Raw genomic sequence first — 27226 nt, 5'->3', positions numbered from 1 at the left:
AAAGTGGATAAGGGTTTAAATTCGTTTACAGTGTAGAGCGGTGCGTTAGCTTAGGGATAATCAATGTGCACGTCTACGTTGATAACACCAATAGGCTAAAACGAGTGAGTTAAAATCGGGACGATGATGCGACATACGCTGCCTTGCTCTGTCACGTCTTTGTTTTTGTTTTTCGATTTACTTCGTTCGGTTCGTTCGGCGTCTCCTGAAATTTCACGGAGTGGAGGTTTGTACGTTGATGTTGCGGAAAGAAGACACAACCTCTTCATATTAAATTGGTAACTGTGACAGCGAGCTCTTAGGCTATGTTTGTGGCAAGCCTTCCTATGCTTAGTTTTTTCTTCCTAATTTAGGTGTTCTTCGAGCACGTCATAGCTAGTCGCAATATCGAGGCAACTAGATTGAAATACTCTCACTTCAGTATACACGTCACTATTTCTAAATTCAAGCCGACTATAGTCGTGTCTGCTTAGAAAAATATCGTTAAACTAACACCACTCTCTAGGTATCTTCCCTTAGAACGTATTGCGAAATACACCGTAATCGCAGTTAAAGGTTTCCCAAAGGCATCATTTCTTTTGGCAGCCCAGAACGACATCAAATTCGATGCGAATGTATTCTTTAGCAAACTTTGGGGACGATAATCTTGAGCGTGCTGTTGGTTACGATTTCTGCTACATAGACGTGGTACTACTACGTCTTCCATTTTGTAATTGCAACATGTACCCTAAAGTTAATAAATAAGAAATTAATCGGCACATTTAGTTTGTTAGCAGAATTGTCGTTGAAATGTTTCTCGCTGCTAATATCTGCCTGTAGCCACGTAGCCTATCAGCAAGAACAGCGGAGGCCTGGTACGACACCTTACCATTATTATTATTTTTTCAGAGAGTTTGGCATAAAAAGAAACGCATGATAAACTATACATGTGCTACATTTTCTATTATCACTTGAGCTGCTTCCTTACGTCAATGATTCATTACCTGCGAGCAGCCAGTGATCGAAGCTGTTTAAAAGCAGCTTTCTTGCTAAGGAGGCCATCAACATTTCTTTGTGTTGAGAAATTAATTAACAGTTCGGTTCCGAACCAATGCGCAAAGAACCCCAGTTGAAAAGCTGCAAACAATGTAGCCAGAGGGAGACATCCGAGACACCATAGGACATTTCGCTGCATAAAAATAAATTATGGGGTTTAACGTGCCAAAACCACTTCCTGGTTACGAGGCACGTCGTAGTGGAGGACTCCGGAAATTTCGGCCACCTGGGGTTCTTTAACGTGCACCTCTAACTAAGTACACGGGTGTTTTCGCATTTCTCCCCCATCGAAATGCGGCTGCCGCGGCCAGGATTCGATCCCGCGACCTCGTGCTCAGCAGCCCAACACCATAGCCACTTAGCAACCACGGCGGGTGCTGCATAAAACGAGGTCGCGCATGAATAAATGAGACGATGAATTAATGAAATAATGAATGAAGTAATTAACGAACGAATGAATGAAGCAAGGAATTCGACCAGTTTCTTTTTGTTACCTGCCAGTATACTCTGGCACGAATGATCAAATGAACACAAATGATGCTGGCCTCCTTTGCAAGAACACTTTTGGTGAAATAGCTTTATTCGTTCATGTATTCGTTCGTTCCTTGTTTCATTCACAAAAAACACCCATCCCCTCAAAAAGAAAAAGAAAAACAAGAAAGAAATCGTGCGCAGCCGATTTTTTCCCTAGGGTACTCCTCCTGCGACTGCCGACCACGAAGGAAGTGCTGCCCCCTTCGCCTCTGCTCCCTTCCACTTCCCTCTCTCCCGATCGTCGCTGCCTCGTTATTACGCGTCTCTTCGCGTCGCCGCGCGGCTTTTCCCTTTCTTTTTTTTCTTTTTTTTTTTATTGTGGGGGTGGTGTGTGCGCGTTCGCTTGCCTGCCTGCTCCTCTTCGCCGGCGGCGTTTTTCTTGGCCTAACGAAGGCGCTCCGGAGTGCCGACCCAAAGACGCGCCGGCGGAAATTGGAGGCGAACATCCTGGGAGCCCTCCGCACCCTCCCGTCCCTCTGCGCCTCAACGTCCTCGCCCCTTTCACAGCCCCGGTGTTCTCCGTGAAAACCTGCTTCGAAGCCGGGTGGTTTAAGCTTACGCGACGGGCGAGTCCGCCAGCAGTGCACACACACACACTAGGCGCGCGGCAACCTTTACTAAAGGTGCACGGCTTCTCGTTCTGAAGGTAGCCTGTGCTCTCGGTACGTCGAATGCTAGGACTGACACTAAGTATTCGTTTTTCTCCCGTGCGATCTCCGATTAGAATATGGTCACCGTTATCCCTTTTGTGCAGCGTTCAAACTATAGTCAACGTGTGGCCGCTTGGAGGACATGCTTAGTTTGGGGAATTGAGTCTTCTGTAGCCATAGCGTTGCCGTTACCGATACCGCTTTTATCCAAATGCACATGCGCAGTCGGCGGCAAGCACTAAGTATAACCTAACAAAACCGTAACGTTACACTTTAGTTTCATAAATTTTTTTTTGTGATATTGCTGCATGTGTTGGGGGGGCTTTCCCAGCGTGCGCTTGTGTGTGTGTGTGTGTGTGTGTGTGTGTGTGTGTGTGTGTGTGTGTGTGTGTGTGTGTGTGTGTGTGTGTGTGTGTGTGTGCGCGTGCGTGCGCGCGCGCGCGCGCGACTATTCGCACACATGCGTGAATTTAATTGCTACGTGGCTACAGGAGGGTAACGTACAATACTTAGCTTTCGGGTGACATAGAAAATGTGTGCGATCGTACACGACATAGCTCACGTAACCCGGAAATTAAATATGTAAGGGTGCGAGACACATGACACCTATACCGGTTCAGATAACGTTTCTCCGGTTCTGAGATCGGGGCTGGTGCGGCGCCTTACGTATAATGACTAAGCTATCGGCCGATATCGGTCGGTAATATACGACGCGTGACTATACTCGCGTAGCGGCTGTCTGTAGACTCAATGCTGTCGATGGCTACGGTGACGCGGACGCTTTGAGCGACGCCAAACTGACAAACAAACAATCAAGACAAACGACCAACTTCAAAAACCATTTTTCAAGACTATGCGGCGATAATAAAACGATTGGAGAGTGAGAGAAAATGTGAGAACAACGGTGTGTAATAGCCACCGCAGGATCGCCACGAAACAGAACAAGCATTGCTGATCACCCGCCCTGCCGCGCAGCTCTAAGTCGCGCACGTTCAATTCATTTCGTAGATATTCGATTACTCTGCGGCGTGCCCTGAGCAGCAGGCCGTTCCGTATAATCAGCAACGCCCGGTAACGTTGAAGGAGCAGTGTGTTTAGAGGGCCGTGAATTCGATTCCGCGGAGAGATTAACCGCCGGGCGTGCATTCAAAACGCGTCGTCCAGTGGCGATTATGCATACGCGACGGGTCTTTCTTGCGACTTCTCGCGCGTGCGCCGATCCTTTAGCGCTTGAAATCACCGTTATCGTCGCCTTCTTCTCGCTCTTATCCCTCTTTCATCGCGTGCGCATATGGGTCGATGCATCGCCAGTGGTCATCGCAGGTCGCGCCAGCCGGCCCAGCCCCGTGCAGCCAGGTGGCCCGTGAGATAATGGATTCTGACGCGATGCGGCGCCCCGGCCGTTCCTTGCCGAACGCATGCTAAAGAGCCGTCGGCGGCTCCCTTTCTTTTTGCGAAGTAAGGCCAACGCGTCCGCCGAGCGGTAAGCCGCAGTGGTCTCGACTTCGTCTCATGTTGCGTGCACTGTAGTCCGAGTCGCAGAGCGACGTATAGATCCGCCGTTTTGCAAAGTAGCTGTTAAAGGAGACTTGCCCAACCGTTCTCGTGCGTCGGCGCCATGCGTAAGTGTGCTGCAGGCATGTGAAATGTCAAAGAATAGCCTAGTATATGGCATCCTGCACTCGGAATCCCGAATTTTCACTTCGAAACATAATTATCAGCGATTATAAAATAATAGTATACCTCGTGCATACACTTCACTCGAATGGGCAACGCGTTCCTTCTGTGGTTTACTTCAGCTTGTCGTCCGTTGTGTTGTATTTGTCACGTCACGTTTTGCCGGCCTCACGCTGGAGGTCAGCTAAGCGCTTGCACGGCTGTTGTGCTAACTCACCCGCGTGGCTCCAGCAACACAGCCTACGTTGAAGGCGGCCGATTGACCGGGTGTCGGAGATGCATCATTGCATGACAGCAGCTAGCAAACAGAGAGAGAGAGAGAGAGAGAGAGAGAGAGAGAGAGAGAGAGAGAGAGAGAGAAAGCAAGGACAGGAAAGGCAGGGAGGTCAACCAGAAGAGTATCCGGTTTGCTACCCTACACTAGCAAACAGACTTCCTAGTGTACCTCCGACGAAAGCTGTGAGAACTCGCTTACATACTCAGCTTCGCTGTCTTTCATGTATCAGTTACCTAAATTAACATACATTCTAACATAACTTCTAATAATAAATTTTTGATTCCAACTTCTAATAATTTGGAATGTCTTTCTTTAGCGTTTAGAACAGTCACTACACGTGGTCAGTAAGTGTGGCCGCGACTTCGAGTTCGCGAATCCAGTCTCCACTGTGTGGCTCTCGACGGAAGATATCTGCTTTGTGCAACCGTGTATACCCAATATATCGCAGCGACAGCAGTTTCGGAAGCTTTAGCCTACTATCGGCGTGCCTGTCGCAGATTCTAATATAATCTTTTCACCATGATGTTGCCTTTCTTGTTGTCGTTGTTGCATCTGACCTAGCCTCAAAAACGCTGGCAGATTTCGTGCGTGGTTCACATAAGTTTGAACTTTTGTTTTTCATTTTCGTGTTTGATCTTGCCCTTAGGAGTGTCGATTGCAACCCCACTATTATTACTTCATATTTTCTTACCTCCATCAGTGTTTTTATTTTTGAAAGATTGTATGGCATTCTACAAAATTCTCATGACTCGTAACGCTTAAGCACTCGTACAAGCGAAACGTAGCAGAAGTCAGTCAAGTATTCAAGTACTTGTCGGATCGTACCTACAACCTCTCGACCCGATTAATAAACTTTACCCACCGGGCTTCTTTTGAAGAAGTCGAGAGCGCTTTTCTTTTCTGAGTAGTATTGCTTCCTATAACTGGACACTTCGGGATAGCCGGCTGTCTATAGCTCGTAGCCAAAGTTTTCTAAGCTCGCAATTACGGCAATAAACAACCGTAATGACCCGCTCGCCATGGTGCACGCAACTATCGTTCCGTAAGCGACAGCGCTCGTTCGCGTACGTACGAAAGTCGTGCGCCATGCGCACCGACAGTTTCGTATATCGAAGACTCTTCACCTTCCGCCGTAATTGATACCCATCGCAAAAGTAATGATAAATAAAAAGAAAATGCGGGCCAGCAAGTAGGTTTGGAAAGCGGTGGCCACTGCTGCGATGGCCGCGTACGGAATAGAGAGGGGGGGTGCAAGTGGGGAGGGGACGTTCCATGCCCGCTATTACGTCACGTTGGGGTTCCAACGGCGTTCGATCATGCTTGTGCGGCCGTTCAGACTCGTTTAACCTTTTTCTGTCTTTGTGCGCGCGCTCACAGCCACCCCTGCTTCGTCGCGATGACTCGCGAGCGTGTGCGACACACGAACACGATTCTCGGAGCCCTTGTTTCAAGGGACCGATTCGCGATTTCCGTTGGTGCTGCTCGACGGGAAAGCCTGCCTGCTCGCTTCGCTGTTCAATCAAGAGGATGGAAAACTGGGCGAGTCGGCGTTGATTCGTCGCAAATAAGCAACGCACAGTGAAAAAGAAGGAAGACGTGAACACAAGTGCCGACTTTCAACTGGAAAACTTATTCAATGAACGAGTCAATATACACTTGGGACTGCGCGAGTGCCTTGCGGTTCACTGCCTTGCTCACTGCGTTGCTCGCGCATGCGCAATCCAAGTGTATATTGACTTGTTCGTTCAACAAATTTTCCACTCGAAAGTCGGCGCTTGTGTTGTGTCCGCGCCTTCCTACGTGTTCGTTCGTATGTATGCACATACCAACGGTATGTGTGTTACGTAGATATATACACGTAACACACACGGCGACTCCGCGCGGAGGTAAGAAGGCGCGGCGACAGATTCTCGCGCTCTGAGACCGTGCAACGCAGGCCAGTATAATCTTATTCGCGTACGCCGTTTTGTTACTCGCTCGTCTTTTTTCTTCCTTTTCTTTCTTTCGCGGGCATACGTATGCGTGGTCGCAAGTGCGAGTTCCTGTCGGGCGACGTCAAGACACGTCGCCACCCGGTGGTGCCGCCCTCTGGCGCCACTTCCGGCAAGAGGCGAGGACAGCCGACGCGCGCGTGCATTTGAGGGCAAAAGTTTCTCGGAGGTGTCGACCCCGTTTCTCTGAATGAGAATGGCGACGACTGGAGCTTTTGTGTCTGCACTGCTGCCGCGTAAACGGAGCACAGATTCGCCCTGTAAGCTGTGTACGCCCGTCGCTCTCTCTCCTTCCTTTGTCTTTCTTTCTTTCTTTCTTTCTTTCTTTCTTTCTTTCTTTCTTTCTTTGCATTGACAGTACTGGGACATGCATGTAGAACTGTAGCTCCAGCCACTTGGTCAGACATACCGTAACTTGAAATATATGTCAGGAGCATACGCGTACGAACACATATTCAATAGCCTATCTAAATGGGGTAAGAAAGAGGCGAAGGGGGGGGGGGGTGTCACGGAAATGCGGTGTACCATCCTGCACTAAATACGTGACAGTTGTGTTAAAAATAGTCTTTCTCAAGTTATCACCGCCAACCGCAATGCCCCCCCCCTCCCCCCTCCGCTTTCTCTGTTTATCTTTACAACGCGGTTGCAATGAAAAGAAGAAAGAAAAAGAAGCAGCAAGGAAAAAAAAACAATAACAAAGGAGCATAACTATACGTATGGACGGAAAGAAATTAGTTAAAAGCTAGGCAACGACCACCAAAAAACAGCCCGCAATATTCTCGTTATTAACAACGAATTCATATTCCGACTGGTCTCTCGCGGCAGCGAGCAGTATACACCGACACGGCGTGTCGGTGGGAACGCGTCGGGCATCATACCGCCAATGCTGCCGTCTTTACCTAACAAAAGACCTCTTCAAAGGTGACCGTGGCGGAGGCAGCGTATAGAGCAACGATAACGGCCACAAAGAACGCCCGACAGGTATGTATGTATCTTTAAGCAGCGGAGGCGTGGGCAGTTGCGGAGACAACAAATGGCTAGAAGATGATCTTGTTAAAAGGTGCCGTTTAGAACATCGTTCCAACAATGCCCGGGCCACTCTAAGCAGGGCCGGACAATCGGAGCCTGAGGAAGGGGTCAGCGATTGTCCGGGACACCGCCGCGGAGCGATACTCTAAAATCGCCTTTCCTTACCGTACGTACCACACGCTTCTCGCCGCACCTTTTTCCTTTTCTTGTTTTTTTTTCTTCTCCTCTTTCAGTCCTCTCCCCAGGCCTTCATCGTTTTCTCGGCGTTTTTCCCGTCTTTCAAAGCCTGTTTGAACGGCCATTACGAGCCGTTTGGTGGCTCGTTGTCACCTTACCTTTGGAACGCTTCGCCGCCCGACAGAACATCCGTCCAGCTACAAAAAGGTCTTACCCCTTCCGATTGCCGTGGCGCGCCCTTTCCCCAATTGCCGTTTTCCCCGCTCTCCCTCTTTCTCCTTCGGACCTCTCGGACCTTGCGGTCGCGTCCTCCGAAAGGTCTCTATCCCCGCATCTCACGTGAGTCGCGAAAAGGGTTGTCGGGAAGAAGGGTTTCGGAAAGGGGTTTTCCACTGCTCGAAAACACCTCCTACACGCGGTTATGGGCAATCCTCGAGCGGTGGCTTTCCGATATGAGAGATTTATTGCGGCCTTTTTGGCGCCGGAGTGGCCATTATGAAACGACGCCGTTTTTCCTCTACGCGGGAGCATTTCTGCGGCTAGTTCCCGTGGCAGGTTTTCGACGCGTCCCGCCTTTCTTCTCAATATTTATTTCTTATCCTCTTTCTTTTTTCTCCACATCCCACGTTCCTTTAGTTTCCCCATCGCCTTGCACCTTTCGGTACATCCTTTCCAAAACCGATCCGTGGTTATCTCGCGCTTCAGAGTGCCGGGGTGCCTCTTCCGCGACGGGAGGTCACCACCGGCGGTTGGTGGCGGTGACCCTCTCGTATACAGTGGCTACGGGCCTGCCGGTCAGCCAGCCGGCTGTGAGGCGAGATTTATTAGCGTCGCCACCTGATACGACAATTGCGGGCACCCTTCGCGTTCCGACGTGCGCGGCGAAGAACGCAGCGTGATTCCTGCCTGTGCTCAAAGGGGGCGCTGCGCGCACAAGCAACGTCGCAGAGGTCTTTGAGAGGAACTGGCCAGGACGAGAAAGGACGCCGCAAAACGGGTAGCGAGCTATTGCTTGTTAAGTGCAGACAGCGCTTCACCCGTGGGTGCTGTTTGCTCTTGTGGGAAGAACGGAGGCATAACGTTCGCAGAAATACCGCGAAGCGCGTAAAAGGTATGATGAAAAGAAGAAAAAAGAACTAGTTTCAAAAGCGTTTATGTGTTCGCAGGGGCTCGTGGTTGGCTTCGGCGAGCGTCGCATGGCGCTTGTGTAGAAAGAACAGTCGGAAATGAAATACTCGGCGAACGGGCAAACCTCGGACTCGCCTGGGGTTCTCTCGCGGTGAGAACGGAAGTGCCGATGGGTTGGTTTGTGGGGTAGGCTGCCATCTTTACGTGTACTGCATGCCTTTTCTTTCTCGCAAAGATGGCGATGTGCCAGGTGCGCGGTATAGCAGAGCTGGCAATGTTGCTGTTGTAGACGGACTTCTTATAGGCAGCGGGCTCAATGTGACACTTTATCGCGGTACAAACCGGCAGGGACGCATTGCTTGAAGCGTGTCATTTTTTTGCCATTTGGGTCCGTCTTACAGCGTAACATACATACATACATACATACATACATACATACATACATACATACATACATGCATACATACATACATACATACATACATACATACATACATACATACATACATACATACATACATACATACATACATACATACGCGCGCACGCACGCACGCACCTGCGTACGTACGTAGCTATATCTTCGCTTGTAGCCCAAGCCAGCCACTACGCTATATCCGCGCTATACCACAATTCTTGTCATACCAGCTCCGTAGTTATGAATCTGTGATACACATTCTCCATGACATGATACACTGTATGCGGACAAGTTTATGCCATTTCAGATCTCGCTGTGATGCGTGCGTGCACGAGTTTTCCCGAGACACCCGTGGCAGTCCGCAAACAACGCTCGCGGAAGCCATTCTTCGTCCCGTACGCTCTCGCCGTGTGTATCTTACCTCGCCGCGTCGCGTGGCCACACGTGGCAGTAATTTTCGCTCGACGCCTTTGGCTAAACAAGTCGCGTGTCGTTGACATGGTCGTTGTCTTGCGGAGGCGTCGATACAGGAAACACCTCCGTCCGTTTCCCTGTCTCCAGTTCACGGCTTTCTCCAGTTTTTTTTTTCTTTACACCCGCCTCTCCCCGAAGAGCCGTAGGTGACTCGCCGATTCGCCGGGCGTCTTTGAAGTGCCGCGTGGTGATTCGCTTTAAGTGGTCGACGCGGGTTGAGTGGACGCGGCGTTGACGCGAGTGTTTGGACGTTTTTCGTCGCCAGAGGGCGACCCACCCACAAGCTAGGTAAAGCACCTAAACTTTAAAGCTAGGCTTTTCTGTATACCTCAGGGGTCATTGACACGCTGGGCAGTCGGGAGAAAGCGCTGCGCGTGGGATGTCCCTGTTCCATTGCACAGCAACCACGCGCTGTTTTTGTTAATCTGTTAGCATTAGGAATGCCAAAGTGGAAAAAAGCGTGTGTGCGTGTGTGTTTATGTATGTATGTATGTATGTGTGTGTGTGTGTGTGTGTGTGTGTGTGTGTGTGTGTGTGTGTGTGTGTGTGTGTGTGTGTCTGTGTGTGTGTGTGTGTGTGTATGTATGTATGTATGTATGTATGTGTGTATGTATGTATGTATGTATGTAGTTCAGCTGACGGTGGTCTGTTCCGGACCACCGCTAGCTGTACTTCGCTCCTCGAAGCGGCAGGACGTGTGTCGAGTGAACTCCTGAACAACACTGCAATGTGGGCAACGCGACTTGAATCATGATCCGGAACCTCAAACAGGGTCGTGGTAATGCTAACGCATTTTTTTTCGTCTTTACTGCTAAAGCGCCATGGTTTTATTTATTGATTATTTTTCTTGTAAAATTCCTCCCGGCTTCCTTATTTTCCCCATCTTTCCTCGATTCCCTTGTGGTCTATATATACTTGCGAGCTGGTTGCTTGTAAACCTTCTGATAGAGACCAGTCTACAGAAAGAGCGTGACAATAAGCCGTGCTGTCTGTAGCCTGTCTATATTCAGATTTTACGAAAAACACCCATACAAAATTTCTTTTTATCATCATCGCCATCATCATAGTCAACATCACAATTTTATGTCCTGTAGGGACGAAAGCCTCTCCTGGCGATATTCCCTCGCCCTGGTCTTGCATCAGCTCACTGCATTTCGTACGAATTTCTTCCTTTCATCGCGCCATCTAACTCACTGCGATGCACGACTCCGTTTCTCTTTGCTTGGCAACCACTGTTACTCACAGAGCCGACCAGCTCTGTGCTCAATGGATCACATGACCTGCCGAACTACGTTTGCACCTCTTAATCTCAACTGCATAGAATAGTAGCTACTGCCGTTTGCTGTCTAATCAACACATCTGTCATTCTTTCGCTTAACGGTATGGTCTCTATCATTTCTCGTTGCGTTCTTCATTAGCTTCCATTGTTTCGTCTTATATAGGCCCATATGCTCGGCCTCGTTGGCCTACACACTTTTCGTACAGACTGTCTGAATATATCTTTGGAGGGAAAAGAGGACCCGATACGACTAAAACGGCTTTCAGCACTTTCGTTTAAACCCAACCTGGATGATGTTAAAACGCATTCGAACTGTTGCTTCTTCGAATAACGCAAACTTCACGATGGAAAAGCATCGGCTCGCGTCGCCTTTTCATCGAACCGGTCGCCGCAATCAGCCGCTTTACCGATATCTCTTTTCTGGTTTCTTCCTTCCTATCACTTTGAATTTATTCCCGGATGACCACCCCCTGCTCCGCTCGGTTAAACGGCTCTACACGGAGATCTCGGCGAACAAAGGTCTCTCGCTTTTACGATTGCCATCATTACAGTTTCCTTTAATGTTTATGCTTCACACTTCGTGCGCTCAATCCGGTTTCGGGTGGGGCGCGCTCGGGGCAAAGTTGAATCGGCAGCTGGTGGCGATTCGAAAATTAATGCCCCCCCCCCCCCCCTCCCCCCATCCCCGGCCGCCCTGTGCCCACCCTCTACCGACCTCTGCTCCGCCTTTACCGATTTCCCCGCTGTATCTGTAAGGGAACCGCCGCTGCTTTTCTTCCCCCTTAAATAAAGCCGCCTTGGTTCGAAGGCGCGTGATCTCCGTATGTATACACAGCGCTATTCACGATCACTGTTCCCGTCGCCTAGCCACGAAGTGCGTTCCCACAAAAGGAGGCTTGAGAAACTTCAGTGCCCCGCCGGATAAGGTGAAGGTGACTCGAGGAGATCGGGGCTAGCTTACTGGCCGTGGTGACTCAGTATAGTTCCGACGTGCCGTGGCTGGGCACAAGGTCGCTGGTTCGATTCCCGGCCGCGGACGGCAGCATTCCGATGGGGGCGGATTGAAAAAAAGAAAAATACACAGTCGTGCACTTAGGTGTACGTTTAAAAACTCACGGTGGGTCAAAATTAGTCCGTAGTGTACCACTACGGCGTCTCTCGTAAACCGTGGAAAAATAGGCAAGAACTACAGTGACGTAAGAGCACGCGGCAGGGTTTAATTGGGAGTTTTAGGTTAGAGGACTCAAAACCAAACATTATCGGCCGATACACACTGCAGTGCGTCTTACAGGGGTCACTTGTTGGACCGATACTGCGAGGAAAAAAAAAAAAAGCGAAGGGAATGTGGGCCCCCGGAGAGTCCGCTTGCCGAGGCTAGCTGAGTGACATAATGATCCCCGATTGGTTTATTACCTTCCTCGATGGCTCAAACCCGCTCTGAAATGTTTAAGTGTCAAACCCAGCAGTTTCTTCTTTCTTCTTTTTATTTTTTTAGAGTGGAGACCACGGGAACGACCTGGTTTGAGGATTGCACTGTGGTAACTCATTAGTATAACATATAATTCGAAGATGCGCAGAGGGCTGTCGAAAACGCCGTGACTGAGGGATCCGGTTTATCTTCGAGCAGCTGGATTCTTGCACGCAAAATGTGACTTATGCCGGAATAAGGCGAGAACTGGCAGAAACAAAGCATATAACGTCATCAACGTCGTCATCGTTTTTCGAAATTAAGTTATATATTATATTATATTATATTATATTATATTATATTATATTATATTATATTATATTATATTATATCATATTATGTTATATTAGGTGACGTTTGTTTGTTTTGCAAGGAAGCATGCGAATAATCAGGTTTCATTACTGGCTGGAGAACAGCGCTACCTTTACACGGAATAAATAAAAGGGGAAACATGCGGATATAGAAGCAAGTCAAAACAAAAATGGTCATTGTCGACGCTGACTGAATATGCTTCCCGATTTCTCCTTTAAAATCTTTGGCTAAGCTTGTGGAAGGTAGACGCAGTCGCTCATCTACCGCCTCTGTAATCTATCGGTCGGCAATGAAAAAAAAAAAAAAACACATTTTATTTAAGTAGGGATGTCCCTGCGGTCTATGCTGGGCTTCGGGAATTCGAGTAGGGGCGGAATAGGGATAATAAAATCAGTAATTTATGGCTGTTTACGTTGATTGTGTGTCGTAGTACAGGTCCTACGCTTTGTTACGGGAAGTACTTTGATGCAAGGAAAGACATCTATCGACCGTGCTTTATATGTATTCGCAACGGAGGCTGATGCAGCGGCGCATAATAATAGAAATGAGAACAATGCGCACGATATTCGAGTCGATGCGGGCTTCTCCGTCGTGATCATTGCTCTTTTTTTTTTCTGTCGCCGAAATATAGTAGTAGTAGTAAATAAGTAAAAAAAAAAGGGGGGGGCGAGAATAGGAATGCGAAATTTCGCCGCAAACGAATCCCGACCCCACGGGGACTTCCTGCAACTCGAAAGCTCGCAGCCTGTGATGCCGAGCCTGGCCTTTCCGAAACGGTGGGCAGACGCCTCCGACGAAGCCATCACACGGGAGGCGACCATGAACCGATTCCGTGCCCCCACCCCGCTCCTACCGATCCCCCCCCCCCCCTCGCCTATATCATCCCACCCCGGCCGAATCTGGGTCACTGTCCGCAGCTGTTGCGTCGTTGTGTGCGTCGCGCTATGCTCGGCAGCGGTGCGGGGTGATGTGTATACCGTTATACGGATAAGTATACGCGAAGCGTTCAGCACACACACACTCATATATATATATATATGAGTGTGTGTCCGCAGTTCATCAGAAGTCAGCGGCGGGCGCTAGGGGCGAGCGCGTTTGAAATCTGGACCGTGACGGCCATGGCGGAGATGCGCCTTTGCACGCCGTATGCGCTGCTCGCTGCTGCGGCTCGTTGGTGAAATGGCACTTTGCCGCCGCGCATACGCAACGGTCCTTGTGTGCACGAGGACAGATGGAAATGTGCGTGCGTGTTTGACCCCTCTGGGGGAGCGGCTCGGCGCTGGAGTGAATTAGGTGAAAATCGGTCGTTTACTTGGGAACGCCGTGGGTGGCATTTTTTTTTTTTTTTTAAGGTGGTGAAAAGCGTTGATTGTCTCTCTAAGAAAGCAACCGCGCGCTCATTCACAGGAAGCGCAATATGAAGGACTCACGAGAAATGAGGAAACATGTAGGACTACCGAAGGAGGCTTTCATGAAGGGAAACGTTTCTTCCCCCCCCCCCCCCCACGAATGACTATAACCTTCTTCCTCCAAGTAAAAATTGAGCCTCCAATAAGTACGTCACGAGGCCAGGCTAACTTACTTACGGTGACCCTCTAAGAGTCGGACGTATTCGACGTAATTGACAGCAGTGAATGTGGGTATTAGGGCCCCTATAACCTGCACACCGGCTCGTGAGGAGCGTCGCAGTGGCGGTCTCCGAATTAATTTTTAACGGTTGGGAGTTCTTTGGCGTGCACCCAAAGCACGATACACGACTTCCTTACACGACTACACGACGCGAACATTGCTACACAATCGCACGTTACGCGAGAAAATTTTTTTGCATTCTGATCCCACCAGAATGAGACCGCCGTGGGCAGGATGCGAACCCGCGACCTCATGCTCGGGACCCCGACACCGTGGACACCGAGTCACCGTGGCTATTCTGAGGCATATAGGTGTTGTTGTTGTTGTTGTTGTTGTTGTCGTCGTCGTCGTCGTCGTCGTCGTCGTCGTTGTTTTTGTTGTTGTTGTTGTTGTTGTTGTTTACATATATAGGCGTAGAGGCATGGGAAGGTACGCTACGTTGGAGCCGGCTATCACAAAGTCCCCAAATTTGTTACTCAACGAAAAAAAATAGAAAAAGAAAGAAGAAAATATCAAAAATCTCAGTACACGTTGCTGTTCTTCATCATCATGTGCTTCCGCTTCTTGTTTTTCTTTATTTTTTTTCTTTAATATTATTCCTTTTCTTCCTTTTTTTCTTTGTGCAAAGAGATCGTATGGCTGTCGAGTCCCATTGCCTTCAACGGCCGAACCTGTGTGTACATACTACTGGCTCAAGTTCGTTTAGTCAAGCTCGGTGCAAACGTTCAATGCACACGCGCATAGTTCTCGTGTTTGCATCACTTGATTTTAAGGTCAAATTGACTAACGGCTTCCATTGCCTTGTCTTTTATTTCAGATAAAAAGAATGACACGTTCGTGCGGCTGTTCGAGGACGGCGAGACCAAGCCTCTGACCGTGAAAGAGGACACGAAGTGTGAGTTGCACGACCTTTGTTCTTTGTTTCTTTTTTTTTTTCTGCCGCACAGTATACGCTTCTGTTTCAGGTAAATTATATGTCGTTACAAGACGGTCACCGGCTTCCTCCTCGCCTTTCCTTAGCTGCCATAATCAGTCAACCCTTTCTTCCCCACCACGAAATGAATGAAAAGCCGATGTTTTAGCCCTGATTTGCCTTAACTACACAACAAGGCTTGTAGAGGGGTAACTGGTTTTCCATGTCCGAGTGAGTTTATTTTCAAGTTGCATGAACGAAACGCGGATTGAAGACGGAACCAAACGCGACGACGAAGTAAATGCACAAAGGAAGTGAACGTTTGGCGTTTAATGAAGCGTGGACGTCTCGTGTATATGTCGCCGTTTCAGGACCACGACGCGATAAGAAAAATGTGTCAAGGGGGACAAATTTTAACGATTAATAACGTGTCGAAATGTCATATATGTAACCCACCGTCCGGATCGCCTTTCCACACGTACTACACAAGTATCCCACGATGGTTAGAAAACGCGCATGGTACATGCGGTAACAAGGGCTCTGCCGCCCGTAGACAAAGCATCGAGTCCGTGGAGGCCGGGTTTGTCTGTATGTATGACGTATAAGGTGACGTTGGCTTCATTTCGTCATGGACGAGCGATAAGGGATCCAGTCGAAGCCGTTCCTGCGCACTTCACCGAGTCGTGCTCAGCTCTGCCACTTCGCTGGAGAAGGCGGTGCACTGATCGAGAATCGCTGTAGAGTGTCAGCAAAGATCAATGACCACTTCTATCGGAGGGCAGCGCTACCATCGACATTCTTGAGTCGGGGAGGAGTGTGGAGCTTGGAAGAATGCTCTAGAATACGGGCGTTGGGATGGAGAGAGTCGCGTCTCCTTGGTATGAAGCGCAAATATTCCAGGGCGTTAGGCGATACTTAATTTGTATGATATTACACGCCAAAAAATAAAAAAGAAGAAAGTGATTGATGACCGAACGTAGACAAACAGAAGCAGTTGGAGAATGGACGAGCCAATGAGTTGGAGCGTTTCGCATGCGACACAGTGAAAACGAAACTAAACGAAAATAGCTGTTTCGCTTTGATCTCGTATTCCAGGGATTCAAGGCTGCCAAATGTGGTTCTCTATCGCAAATGTTTTCTTAAAAATATGTTTTGCAAGTATTCCTTCACCACCTAGGCGAACGTAGTCTGTGACAGAGACATGTACTATGCAACGGCTTCTATTTCTCTCTTTTTTTATAGGTGGTCGGGCAATAACTAATTATTTATCATAGTGATAATGATCGATTGCCTCTTGGTTCACGTGCGTGCCATTAATCCAACCTTTCCTAAATTCGGTTTGTGCATGTCACTGCCGCGCTCACAAAGATGACGTTTTTTTTGTGTGTGTGTGTTCTACTTAAATTTTTTGTAAGGGAAATGCCTTTTTGCGACAAAACAACTGCAACGTACGTAACAAAGTTTTACGTTGCACCACGTGCAATAGCTCTTCATACCAGCGATAGCCATCGATTGAAGTCTTGGAACCTGCGAATGATCAACGCGGATGAGCGAAAATTAGCAACGTGGATTTTAGGAAACGTTGCTCCAATCGCACGTAAAGCACCCAGACTGTGTGATCGTCTTCGAGTGTGATCACCTGTAGTACTGAATCCGAGACAGAAGTTCAGGAGGGCCGAGAAATCCATGGCGCCGTTGGCCAGCCTAAATCTAAACGCAAACCTTCCTGCAGCCCATGCACATTAGACCCAAATCTCTCTATTTTTTTACATTTTGTAATCTTTAACTATGTGACTGTACTTCACTGACTGGTCCCCACAATGACGTTCAATATTACAATCGTCGCGCTCTCGCTTGAACTCGATCGAGAAAAAAGTGCAACGATGCAAATATATATATATATATATATATATATATATATATATATATATATATATATATATATATATATATATATATTCACTTTTTTAACACTACTTCACCTGCCGATGAACACCATACTTGATACTGATCTAATCGTAATCGTCACTGTCGCTTGGAACACGTGCAAGAATGTTACCATGCGCGTCCACGTCCTCAATTGGTTTCGTTTCTATTATTATTATTCCGACAACTTGCTCTCCGCCGCAGCTGCGATACACAACGAGCGCTAAGTCCTTGCCCGACCGTTTCGAGCCCAGCGTGTAGAACCTCGCACACCAACCGATATCGCGCGAACCGTTCGAAATCCGTGGAAAACGGACGCGATCGCTGCTGGCAGGGATTTCCATGGTCAGCAGCAGTACAGAGCGCTCGCTCGCCGGGGACCGCTTCGCATGCGAAAGCCTATTCCTGTTACGCCATCCGGGACCAAAGGCGCTCTCTTCCCCTAGTTCACCGAAAGCCTCGCTTTAGCCCGGCCATTCCCGTTCGGTTCCCTTAAAACCAATCCTTTCCCTTCCCATATATATGTGTGTGTAAGGCCTCCTTGTATAGCTCGCCTCATTTTCGTTTCTGAAATCCCTCTAGGCACTCTTATTTATATGTCGTTTATTTTATTTTTAGTGCTTGTGTATAACTTTTCTTTTTCCCCTTTCTTTCCCGAAACGAGACCGGCCTTATTCTCTTATACTTTGCGGACATCCCTGCTCCCGCGGACCTCCATATCTTTACTTTTCTTTCAACTCTTTCTCTCTTACTACAGCTCTCATGCATGCGTCGCTCTATATTACACGCTACGTGCGCGTGGGCCACGTGACACCCAAAGTGCGAGACCCCTCCTGATCCCGCGGTCTGCATACGTCAGAGTGGCCCGCCTCTCCCCATCCTCTCCTCCGCCTCGTCCGTCTCTTGTTTTCCCTTTATTCCCAAGGTCCCATCCTCCTCCTGTTCCCCGTTATACGCACGCAGCTCTTATTCCCCACTAACCCCACCCCTAACCTTTTCGACATGTTTCTTTATTTCATTCTTCCCGCTTCACCGTGTGCGGGGCGCAGAACTCTTCTCCGCCTGGTTTCTCGTTTGATTCTGGCCGTCGTCATCATGCGTGGTCGTTGCAGTGTTCCCCTCTTCCTGTTTTTTTTTCCGACGTCCATCCCGTTGTCTGCGCTGCCCCTACAATTTGCAATCGCTCGCCAGAGAAGGGAAGCGAACGAAATAAGGGTTAGCAAGGGGACAGGGCCGGGTTTGAAGAGGGCAGAGCGGTTCTTTCTTTCTTCTTTCTTTCCTCCTTTCTTTGCGCATCTTTGTTTCGTGCCCCTTGATCCCCGGTTTCTTTATTGGTAGCCCGATTTGAAGTGGCCGGTCGCTCGTGCATTTTAAGGATTTTCCCTACTTTTATTCCCTCTTTGTTTTTCTCATCTCGCCCGCTCTCTAGACAATTGGCTGTTCGGCACTAGACGCGCGGCACGTGCGTGATCCTGCTCGCGTTGAGAATAAGCAAAAGATGGAGAGACCGTTGCAGAAAACAAACGTACAAGAGTACGCCGCCTATACGGTTCTCTGTCTCTCTTCAATTGGCGTCGTGAAACGCATTCCGCGCCGGCTAACGCGTGCTATATAGAACGGGCTAGAACGGAGCCGAAGAAGGAGAAACGATGTCATTTTTTGGGATCGGGAAGCACTAGCGAGTTAGCCTCAGTAACGACAGTTACAAAAAAGAAAGCGTTAAAAAACCTAACGCCAAGTAAATGCCAGCCATCTCACCGGGAGATAAGGCAGCAAGAAATAGCGGGAGATCGCGCAGACGTACGGGATGAGGGGATGCTCTGACGAAGGCGGCGATAGGCATTCACTGGAATAGATCTTAAAGGAAAATGGGGAAAAGGGGTGGTCGATGAGCAAAGGGGGGAAATGTGAATCTGCCCTTTGTCGGAAGTATAAAAAATGCATAGGTGTCCGCGTCGTCCTGCAGGAGAGTTGGCAAGAAGCGAATGAGATACATTGGCGAGGCGGGAAGCGTGGAGAGAAATGGAAGAGACTTCATAAGCTGGAAGGAATGGGGACGCAGCAAGGAAAAAAGCTGAAGCACTGACGCGCTCCGTTTTACCTTGCAGGGAAAGTGCAGCGGGTGCGGACCACCACCGCTACGTACGTTAGCGAGTGACAGTCGGAAAGAGACGGCAAACTTATCGATGACCGGATGAGCGAACTGCTGCCTTGCACGCAGTGGGGACGCCAAATGAGAAATTCGGTATGAAGGGAGAAAAGGTTCGCGACCTGGTCGTGAATGAAAACGAAAAGAAGAAGGTTTGACGAATAAAGTATAAAGAGTCCTTTCTGTTGACATCGACCGCTGCCGTAACTGCGTTCCAAAGGCGAATGAACCGCCAGGCGAGAAGCGAAAGAAGAAAACGGGGCGGGGTTCGATCGTGAGGAGCGTCGCTTCTTTGGTCCTGTTTACCCTGCCTTTCGCGTGCGAAGGAGAGCGTCGGCGCGCGCGCGGTACGTCTTTGCGAGACAGCTCGCGTTTGAAGAAAGAGATGGCGAGGGAGAAAAGGGAAAAGGGGAAGAAGACAGGTGGAGCTAGAGAGAGGGGAAAATAGGCAAGGGGAATGCGAATTAGGAGGACGATGCGACGTCGTCATATAGTTGCGGGCGCACTAGCGATCAAAAACCCAGAAAAGAACCAAAGACAACACGAGCCTGCCCGTAGGACAGCTGAAAACCAAGATGAAGCAGAGCCGATGAGGATAAAAGGAGGAAAAGGGTGGGAAGAAGGTTAGAGGCGGTCGTCGTAGGCTCGTAAAAATAAAAGAAAGGCAGCAAAGGGGTCGCGCAAGCTGGCTGTCCTCCGGGCACACACACCGCGCCACGCTATGGCTCTTAGGGAGGATGCCTGCAAGCATCCTCCGCATTTGCATGGCTCGCGCCATCGCTGCGGAAGCAGAAAAAGAATAAAAAAGATACGAAAGAGATCCAGCACCGGGTAAAGCGGGAAGGCGGGCGGGAAGTAGGGAGGTGGCAGCCAGCGGGGATAGGTCTTCGTCGTCGTCGTCGCCGCCGGGACGCCGTTCCTATTATGGCGTTTATTGATCGGCACCGCATCGGACGCTGCGTGTGCCTGCCAACCTTTCTCCGCAGTCATGCCGCGAAGCCCTGGGCGCGTGCTCCAGCTCTTTCTTGTTGCTTTCCCTATTTCCTCGTTTTCTTCGTTGCTCTTGTTTCTCTCCTGAGCGGGCTCTCGTGCGGGCAGCCTTCATTTCGCCATTTCTCCCCATTCCGTGCGTCCCTGGCTCCTGCGTCTCTCTGCCCTGGGTGATCGGCGGTGGCGGCGACGGTAGTAGGGAAGGGATTCGGGAAGACGGGCTCAAAAAAGAAAGGTGGGGAAATCTTGGGGGAGAACGCAGAGAACGGCTTGCGGCTCCTCATTCTCCTTTTGTCGCTGCTCTGGTTTTCGGGAATGGACGGCGGCACGCGGCAACCGCGTCAGGCCTTCCGCCCCCTCCCCTACGTCCCCCTGCCGCCCCACCTCGCTTATTTCTTGTTCTTGGTGTGTCAGCGAAAGGGTTGGCAAAAGTAGAAAAAGGGGAGCCGGAAAAACTGAGAAGACAAGAAAGACTCCGGGAGATCCGGAGCTGTAGCCATAGCTGGAGGAGTTGAGCACGGTACTCTTGGTGGTCGGCGAGGGGATTTGGGGACGAGGAAGGCAGTGGGGGTTGGAGACACATCTCCCGCGGACTTCTTCGGGGTCCTCCCGGGTGGGAGAAGAGAGAGAGAAATTGGTGATGCAAAGGGAGAACGACAGAGAAGAAGGGAAAGGTGAAAGGAATGGGGAGGCGGCACGGGTTAGGAACGACGACGAATGGGATCGGCAACGCTGGACGCGCCGCCGATGCGGCGTTTTCTGCTGAGCGATGCCGTATGCAGAAAAGTCGCCGAGGTTTGCTGAGTGCGCTTGCGCGCTTCGTCGCTGCCGGCTCGCTGTATAACCTCCTCTCCGCCAGCGTCCTCTTTGTCACAATCCGTGCGGGCCTGCTACTCGCGACATCATATCGGGAGAAGAAGAATGAAGGAACGAACCGAGAGAAAAAGGAAGAAGTAACGATGAAAATTATTCTTCGCGCATTCTTTCCGCCCCTCGATTACGATTTCCGTGGGGATGCTTTTCGCAGAAAAACGACCCGAGGGCTGGTTACCTTGAGACAACCGCGGACCGTTATTGTATACAGGCGTCGCCGAGCGAAAATTTGCTGGCTCTTGGCCTGCGTGTCGTTTCAACTTACGCTGGAATTAATTTATGTTGAATTCCAATGGCGGAGTCGGAGCAACCGTCGGACTCCGCGAGCGAGCACTCGACTCTGGCGTAGAGCAACGCCTCCAAATCCGCGAGTGAAACACAAGCTGCGCCGCCAGAGCAAGGCGGAAGCGGAACTTCAATCTCCGAGTTACCCAGGATGCCTTGCGTGTTGTCATTTCCTTCCGCTGTTCGCTCCCACCACCACCGCACCGGTCACTTGTCTCTTCAGCGCCGTTCACCTGTTGTTTTTTTTAAAGTGCGGAATGGATATCTCGCTAAGCGTGCTGCAGCTTTTGCTTCCTCGCGAGTCGTGACCGGTGGCGCCTCCCAGCAGACAAACGTAGTAAAGGAAATACGTCACTCAGAGTTCCGGTCCACTCCGCCGATTTTGGCGGAGCATCTTTTTCTGCTCCACGGAGTGACTCCCACTCTGAATCCCCTCTGACTCTCTCATTGGAATACCTTACTCCCACCCTCACTCTGTCATTGGAACAAACTTGCTCCGAAACGAGCAGAAAAACTTGCTCCGACTCCGCCATTGGAATTCGACATTAGAATGGGAAGTGACCTTTTAGAACGCGGATCACTTTGCGTGATATTCGGTGAAAGCATATGAAAAAAAAAAGGAGGGGTCGTTCTTGCACACGAAGCGTGATATTGCGTGACGTAATTCTTAATTGGTATAGAGCGTGATTAAGTTCGCTTAGTCCAGGTGGTGCCCGCGATTCGAGCCATGCAGCTTCCAAGTGGCGCTCATATATCTCTCATTCGACTTCTCCGTCTTTATGGCAACCCTTTTTGTTCCTGCACACGCGAGCATGCAATCAATATACCGTCCGTGTCCCTCACCCCGTCCGAGGGTTCCTACGACCCTGCAGCTTTGCTACATGGGCAAGAACAGAAAAACAAATAGCAATAACCTGCGTAAGAATCATACTTGCTTCTTAACAGGACTGGGCGATGTTTATGAACGGGCGAACGGGAACCTCACGTTTACTCGCCTCAACCGCGAGGGCGGCGTTCTTTTGCGAACGTTTCGAAGGTGCGCGCGCTCTGGCTGGCGAACTTATTGCATCGCAGCTTGGAAGTGTAGACATATTTCTTTCCCTTTATTTTTCTTACGTCTTCGTCCCACCTAATTCTCGCCGGTCTCAATGTCAGCACAGGTCAGGAAGATGCCGTCGGATCGATACGGAGTTTCGGGTGTTTGGATGTCGCGCCCTTTTAACTTTATCAACCTACTTCACGCGGGTGCATATATGCGTAAAACCCATACACATAACGTGCAGATGTCTTCTTTTTTATTTTTTTATCACGCCCTTATACAACGTAGTGGCCTACATTCACCGTTCGATGTATTCTTCTCGTTTGCGCCATCAACCGGCACAGCTGATTTTGTTGCGTGTGGAGTATTGTCACTCTTGTGTTTGTATTTTATTCGTCATGCAGTGCGTACAGATAAGACTCGATTGATAACTCTGTGTGCCGGTGTGCTTCAATATGTGCTGAACACGTAGGTAAGACTTGTCTCAGGTAGAACGCCGTTACAGCGCTGAGTGCGAAAACCGCGCAGTGAGACAAAAAAAAAAGGAGGGGGGGGGGGGATAACTTCTTTTGAAGGCGTCTTTTCAAGAAAATGACGTCACAATGCATCTTGCGGAATCGAAGAAGCAGACGGGAGAAAAAAAAAGGTACGTATTCTGGAATTTCGTCGACTGCCTATTGTGGTGCACGGTGGTATCGTTGTCGGCGTGGGTCGCAGGGCGTCTGCAAAGGCGAGTGCAGGTAGGTGGCGCGGAGGGAGCTTTGGCGTTTCGCTATGAATTATGGGTTGCCGCGGCGGCCTGTTATGACCAGGCGTGAGGTCCAGAGCCGCGCAGGCCGTCTTGCCCTCTTGCCATTCTTCTGGTTGTTCCTCGCCTACACCGTCGTTCCGCGCTAAGAGGCTCGTAAAAAGGCTTCGAAGGGGCCGAGGGCGGCGGCCGACAATGGACAAATTTGTCCGCCGCGCCATGACAGGCGCGATGCGCGGATTGGCACGCGGGGTGAAATATGGCCGCGTATAGCCCGGACGCGCCATACGTGTGCGCGATGCCTTCCCGCGCTCCTTCTTCTTGTTCGCCCACCGCCCGCTGGCTGCGGTCGTGAGATTTTGCTTTTGGTTTCGTTTCTCTCTCTCTCTCTCTATCTCTCTCTCACGTCCACCTTTCGCTTATTTTTACCGCCTTCTGCGAGACCTTTTTCCGAGCAGCACCTTTTGTTTCCAGCGTTCGCCGACTCTCGCTGCGAAGGCGGCAGTGGTGGTGGTCGTCCGCTCATGGTTTCGTCTGCGGGAAACCTTCGTCTGTTCCTGCACTACTTCTTCGTCTGCTTTCCTTTTTTTCTTTTCGGTCGTCTGCTGTGTGGCTTCTACATGTACACTTTCTACTATTCGTTTTGCTACCGTAGCCGTCGGCGCTCATCTTGAACCCTGACGTCTCGTCTGTTAATGGCAGAATTTAAAAAAAATTCTGTAAAGTAGGTTTCACCTAATGAGGGCAGCTTTGAAGGAGATGTAGGTGCATAGAGCTAATGCGAATGGAATGTCGAGCGCGTTCTCCGTTCACTGTGTTATTACACCTGCGTCAAACGCCGAAAGCCCATGACGCCGGTTCGCATGGATGAGCAGTGAGAGACGTGCAGCATATGTAGTGGCTAAAATGGGAATTTTTTTTTTTCTGGCACATCATAATAATGCCTGACCTCCACACCCATATGCCGAAGCTTCCCGACGATCTTTGTTTCTTGGCCTTATAGTTTACCGACCTCACGTCGCTAAAGGAAATGGAAAAGCCTATACCTTCGCATTTTCTCATTACCTTGGCCTGTACCCTACAATGGATACGAAGCTCGAGACAGTGTTTTGCTGCCTCTATTACCGAACCAGACTTGTTGGCGCCAGACGGCGCTGCGACAGCGCGCTCCGGGTGGTCTTCGTTTGTTCCCTCGTCGTCGTTCGTAGGATACAGTCTTCGCTCGAGGCCACACGTCCGTCTCGAGCAGTTGGTCTCTTCCGCCTTTTCATTCTCAGGTCTTCTGCAGGGAGGTTTTTTTTATTTTTGAACGTCTTTTCACCCTCTCGCTTTCGTTAGTCCTAAAGCGCGCTTCATCTCTTTAGTCGTCCCTCTCGGAGGCGCGTTATCTCTTTGTCTCTCCTTATCTCCGAACAAGGTCGCCGTTTCCTGTTTACTCCAGTCGACCGCGAACGGTCCTTTCGGCAGGTCGATCGGTGGGACCACCTAGCATAGATATATATTGCGTGGATGATACTCGCACCGCCTTCGGGTCAGTATCTGTGTTCGAGACCGCTGTCGTGTAGGCAAGAGACAGACCCCCCTAAACGTTCTTATCTCAGGCGCCAACGGGCAACTACAAGTAAGATCACAGGCCCTGTCACGGGGTGCGAATCTGTTAGCGGGACGAAATTCGCGCGGCGATATTGAGAGGAAGCGGGGGGGAGGGGGGGGGGGCCTTCCGTTGAGGCGTTTTTATTTTCTTGCTTTCATCACCGTAACCACCAAAACGACCGAGTTTCACTAAAGCATACGGAACATCGCATTTTTTTTTCACATAATCGTGACGAACGAAGCGATGTCGTCAGGCGAAGTTAGTATATCAGCGAGGGCTGTTTCGCCTGAACGGCAGATTACGCTCGTTTCAACTTGCCTGCCCTTTACGAATGTCAAAGCCGCGCACAATCTACTGCGAAGCCCATCAAGCTCGTTCCGGATAGCTATCCGCTCGGACACAACATCAAAATATAACGCATGAAGACAGGTATACTATAAGCAATAATTTGGCGAAACGGTGGCCAACGTGTTTTCTCGATTCATGGAGGACCCGCGCGCATGATTGAAAGCAGCGGGTCGGCAACGCAAAAAGTAATACAGAACGGGTTAGTGGAGTGGGGTGAGAGGGGGGGCGGAGAGGAGGGGCAGTTCTCCCTAAGAACCGTTACGAAAATGATTTCTCTTTTTCACTGAAAACGATTGCGATCGGGGAGTTGGGGGGGGGGGGGCAGTGGATAGACACCGAAAATATTACGCTAGGTGTTTTGAAAAAAAAAAAAGCTCGCTCTGACTGGGATAGCCGGTGAGTATTCGCGGACAAGCGCGCGTCCACGTTCGAGCGGCGAACAATTGGCGTAATATTCAAACGAGGCTTCTTCCACGCGGCTCGGTAGGGATCCCTCCCGGTGTCCACAAATACCCCCCCCCCCCCCACACCGCCCCTTATTCCCCACCGCCTGCCTTTTGTTCGACTCTTCCGTTACCTCCTCTTCGACGGCTGACACAACACTTTTTCTCGTGCAGTGGATGGAAGCGTGCATATGTTCGCGTAGCCGGTGAGCGCCGTGCGTGGACAACCCTCGCCTTCCCCAAATCATCCTCTCCCGATAGTATACACCAGGGCTTATCGGTTTTTATCTCACAACTCCCCGCGTACCCTCTTCGAATCCCATTTCTCCCCTTGCTGCGTCGAAGTCACTGCGTTTTCTTTTTGTTTCGCTGGTATACAACGTTCTTCTGTGGCGACGAAGGTGAAATGTATATGTAGGGAGGTGAAGCGCGCGCGAGAGCGCTCTGGAAAATTAGTCCCGCAGTTTTATCCGAAAAACGTAAGCGTCTTACTTACGGCATCAACGTGAGGCGCGAAACAGACCGCGCATTATTTCGTTTGAATCTCTCATTTTCTTCCGCGGTTTGGCAAATGTAAAATAGTCGCAAGTATGTAACAAGCTGTATGTATGTGGCGCGGTTTGCAACGCGAAGCACCGATGTCCGGAAAGAAAGGAACCAAGGGTTACCGAAAGTTGGACAAACCACGAGCTTCTCTAAGGCGATCTAACGATTCGGCATTCGCTCGCAGAAACCGAAAGAGAAAGCGCTGTCAAGCTTCACCGGACTACTTAGCGTATACCGCGGGTGTCCGCGCGTAGTTAGGGCAGTTCGGGATCCGGAGGCCTGTCCCAAGGCCGGTGTTTGGATCGGACTGCTGGTACGATCTGTTGGGAACTCGGCGCTGACGCCCGTGGTTGTACCTGGGTCGCAAGCCCCAAGGGTAGCGTTGGCCTGGCGGCCTGGGGTACAACTGGAAGCATCCGAAGGTCCCGGCAAAGCATGAGTCGACTGGTAACAACGAAACAACTTGTTTATTTTAACATCGCAAAGAGTTGGTGGTCAGGTTTGACCGTAGTAGAGAGACGGGAGAGCACTTCACTCAACAGAAGAAATCGGAGCCCTCCCTTTTGGCGTCCGGGGGCAGCTGTTTTTATACTCTCGCAGTTGAGGGCAAGAAGGAACCCCTCAAAAGACGAGCACGTGAATGTACAATGGGCTAATGGTGACGCACACTGTCGTAGCGATGCCGTAGCACCATGTCGAGCACGATCTCGTAGCACCCTGTCGTGGCGCTGCCGGTCGGACACAATGACTGTAATGAGAGGATGGTCCCTGCTTTGGCATCGCCTGTTTCGGGCACAATGACTGGAACGAGATCCCTGCTTTGGCATCGCCTGTTTCGGGCCCAATAACTGGAATGAGATCCCTGCTTTGGCATCGCCTGTTTCGGGCACAATGACTGGAACGAGATCCCTGCTTTGGCATCGCCTGTTTCGGGCCCAATAACTGGAATGAGATCCCTGCTTTGGCATCGCCTGTTTCGGGCACAATGACTGGAACGAGATCCCTGCTTTGGCATCGCCTGTTTCGGGCCCAATAACTGGAATGAGATCCCTGCTTTGGCATCGCCGGTTTCGGGCACAATGACTGGAATGCGAGGATGATCCCTAGGCGGTCGCATCGCCGCAGTCGCGCCTGGAAACACCTGGCGATGAGTGTTGCGGCGACGACGATCGGGCCAAAATGTCTGCCGCCCCGCCGCAGTCGCGCCGGCAAAACCACGTGTCGCAGGCGAAACGCAACACCGGCTACTCCTGGCTTGCTTGGGTTGACCGGCTGGCTGGCTTGATAGTCGGCT

General features: G+C 50.2%; 1 protein-coding gene across 2 annotated transcripts in view; it reads left to right on the top strand.

The window, feature by feature from the left end:
* The window catches only part of Cph (BCL11 transcription factor chronophage), a 662450-nt gene that overhangs the window by 394411 nt on the left and 240813 nt on the right, over positions 1 to 27226 (top strand). For both annotated transcript variants that reach the window (XM_075699818.1, XM_075699819.1), the window contains exon 3: positions 14896 to 14973. In XM_075699818.1, the coding sequence (XP_075555933.1) occupies positions 14896 to 14973 (78 nt within the window). The remainder of the gene's footprint in view (positions 1 to 14895; positions 14974 to 27226) is intronic.

The sequence above is a fragment of the Dermacentor variabilis genome, chromosome 7 (assembly GCF_050947875.1).
Source record: "Dermacentor variabilis isolate Ectoservices chromosome 7, ASM5094787v1, whole genome shotgun sequence".
Taxonomy (NCBI): Eukaryota; Metazoa; Arthropoda; class Arachnida; order Ixodida; family Ixodidae; genus Dermacentor; species Dermacentor variabilis.
Note: the sequence above shows the minus strand (reverse complement) of the source record. Positions and strands in the feature narration are given on the sequence as shown.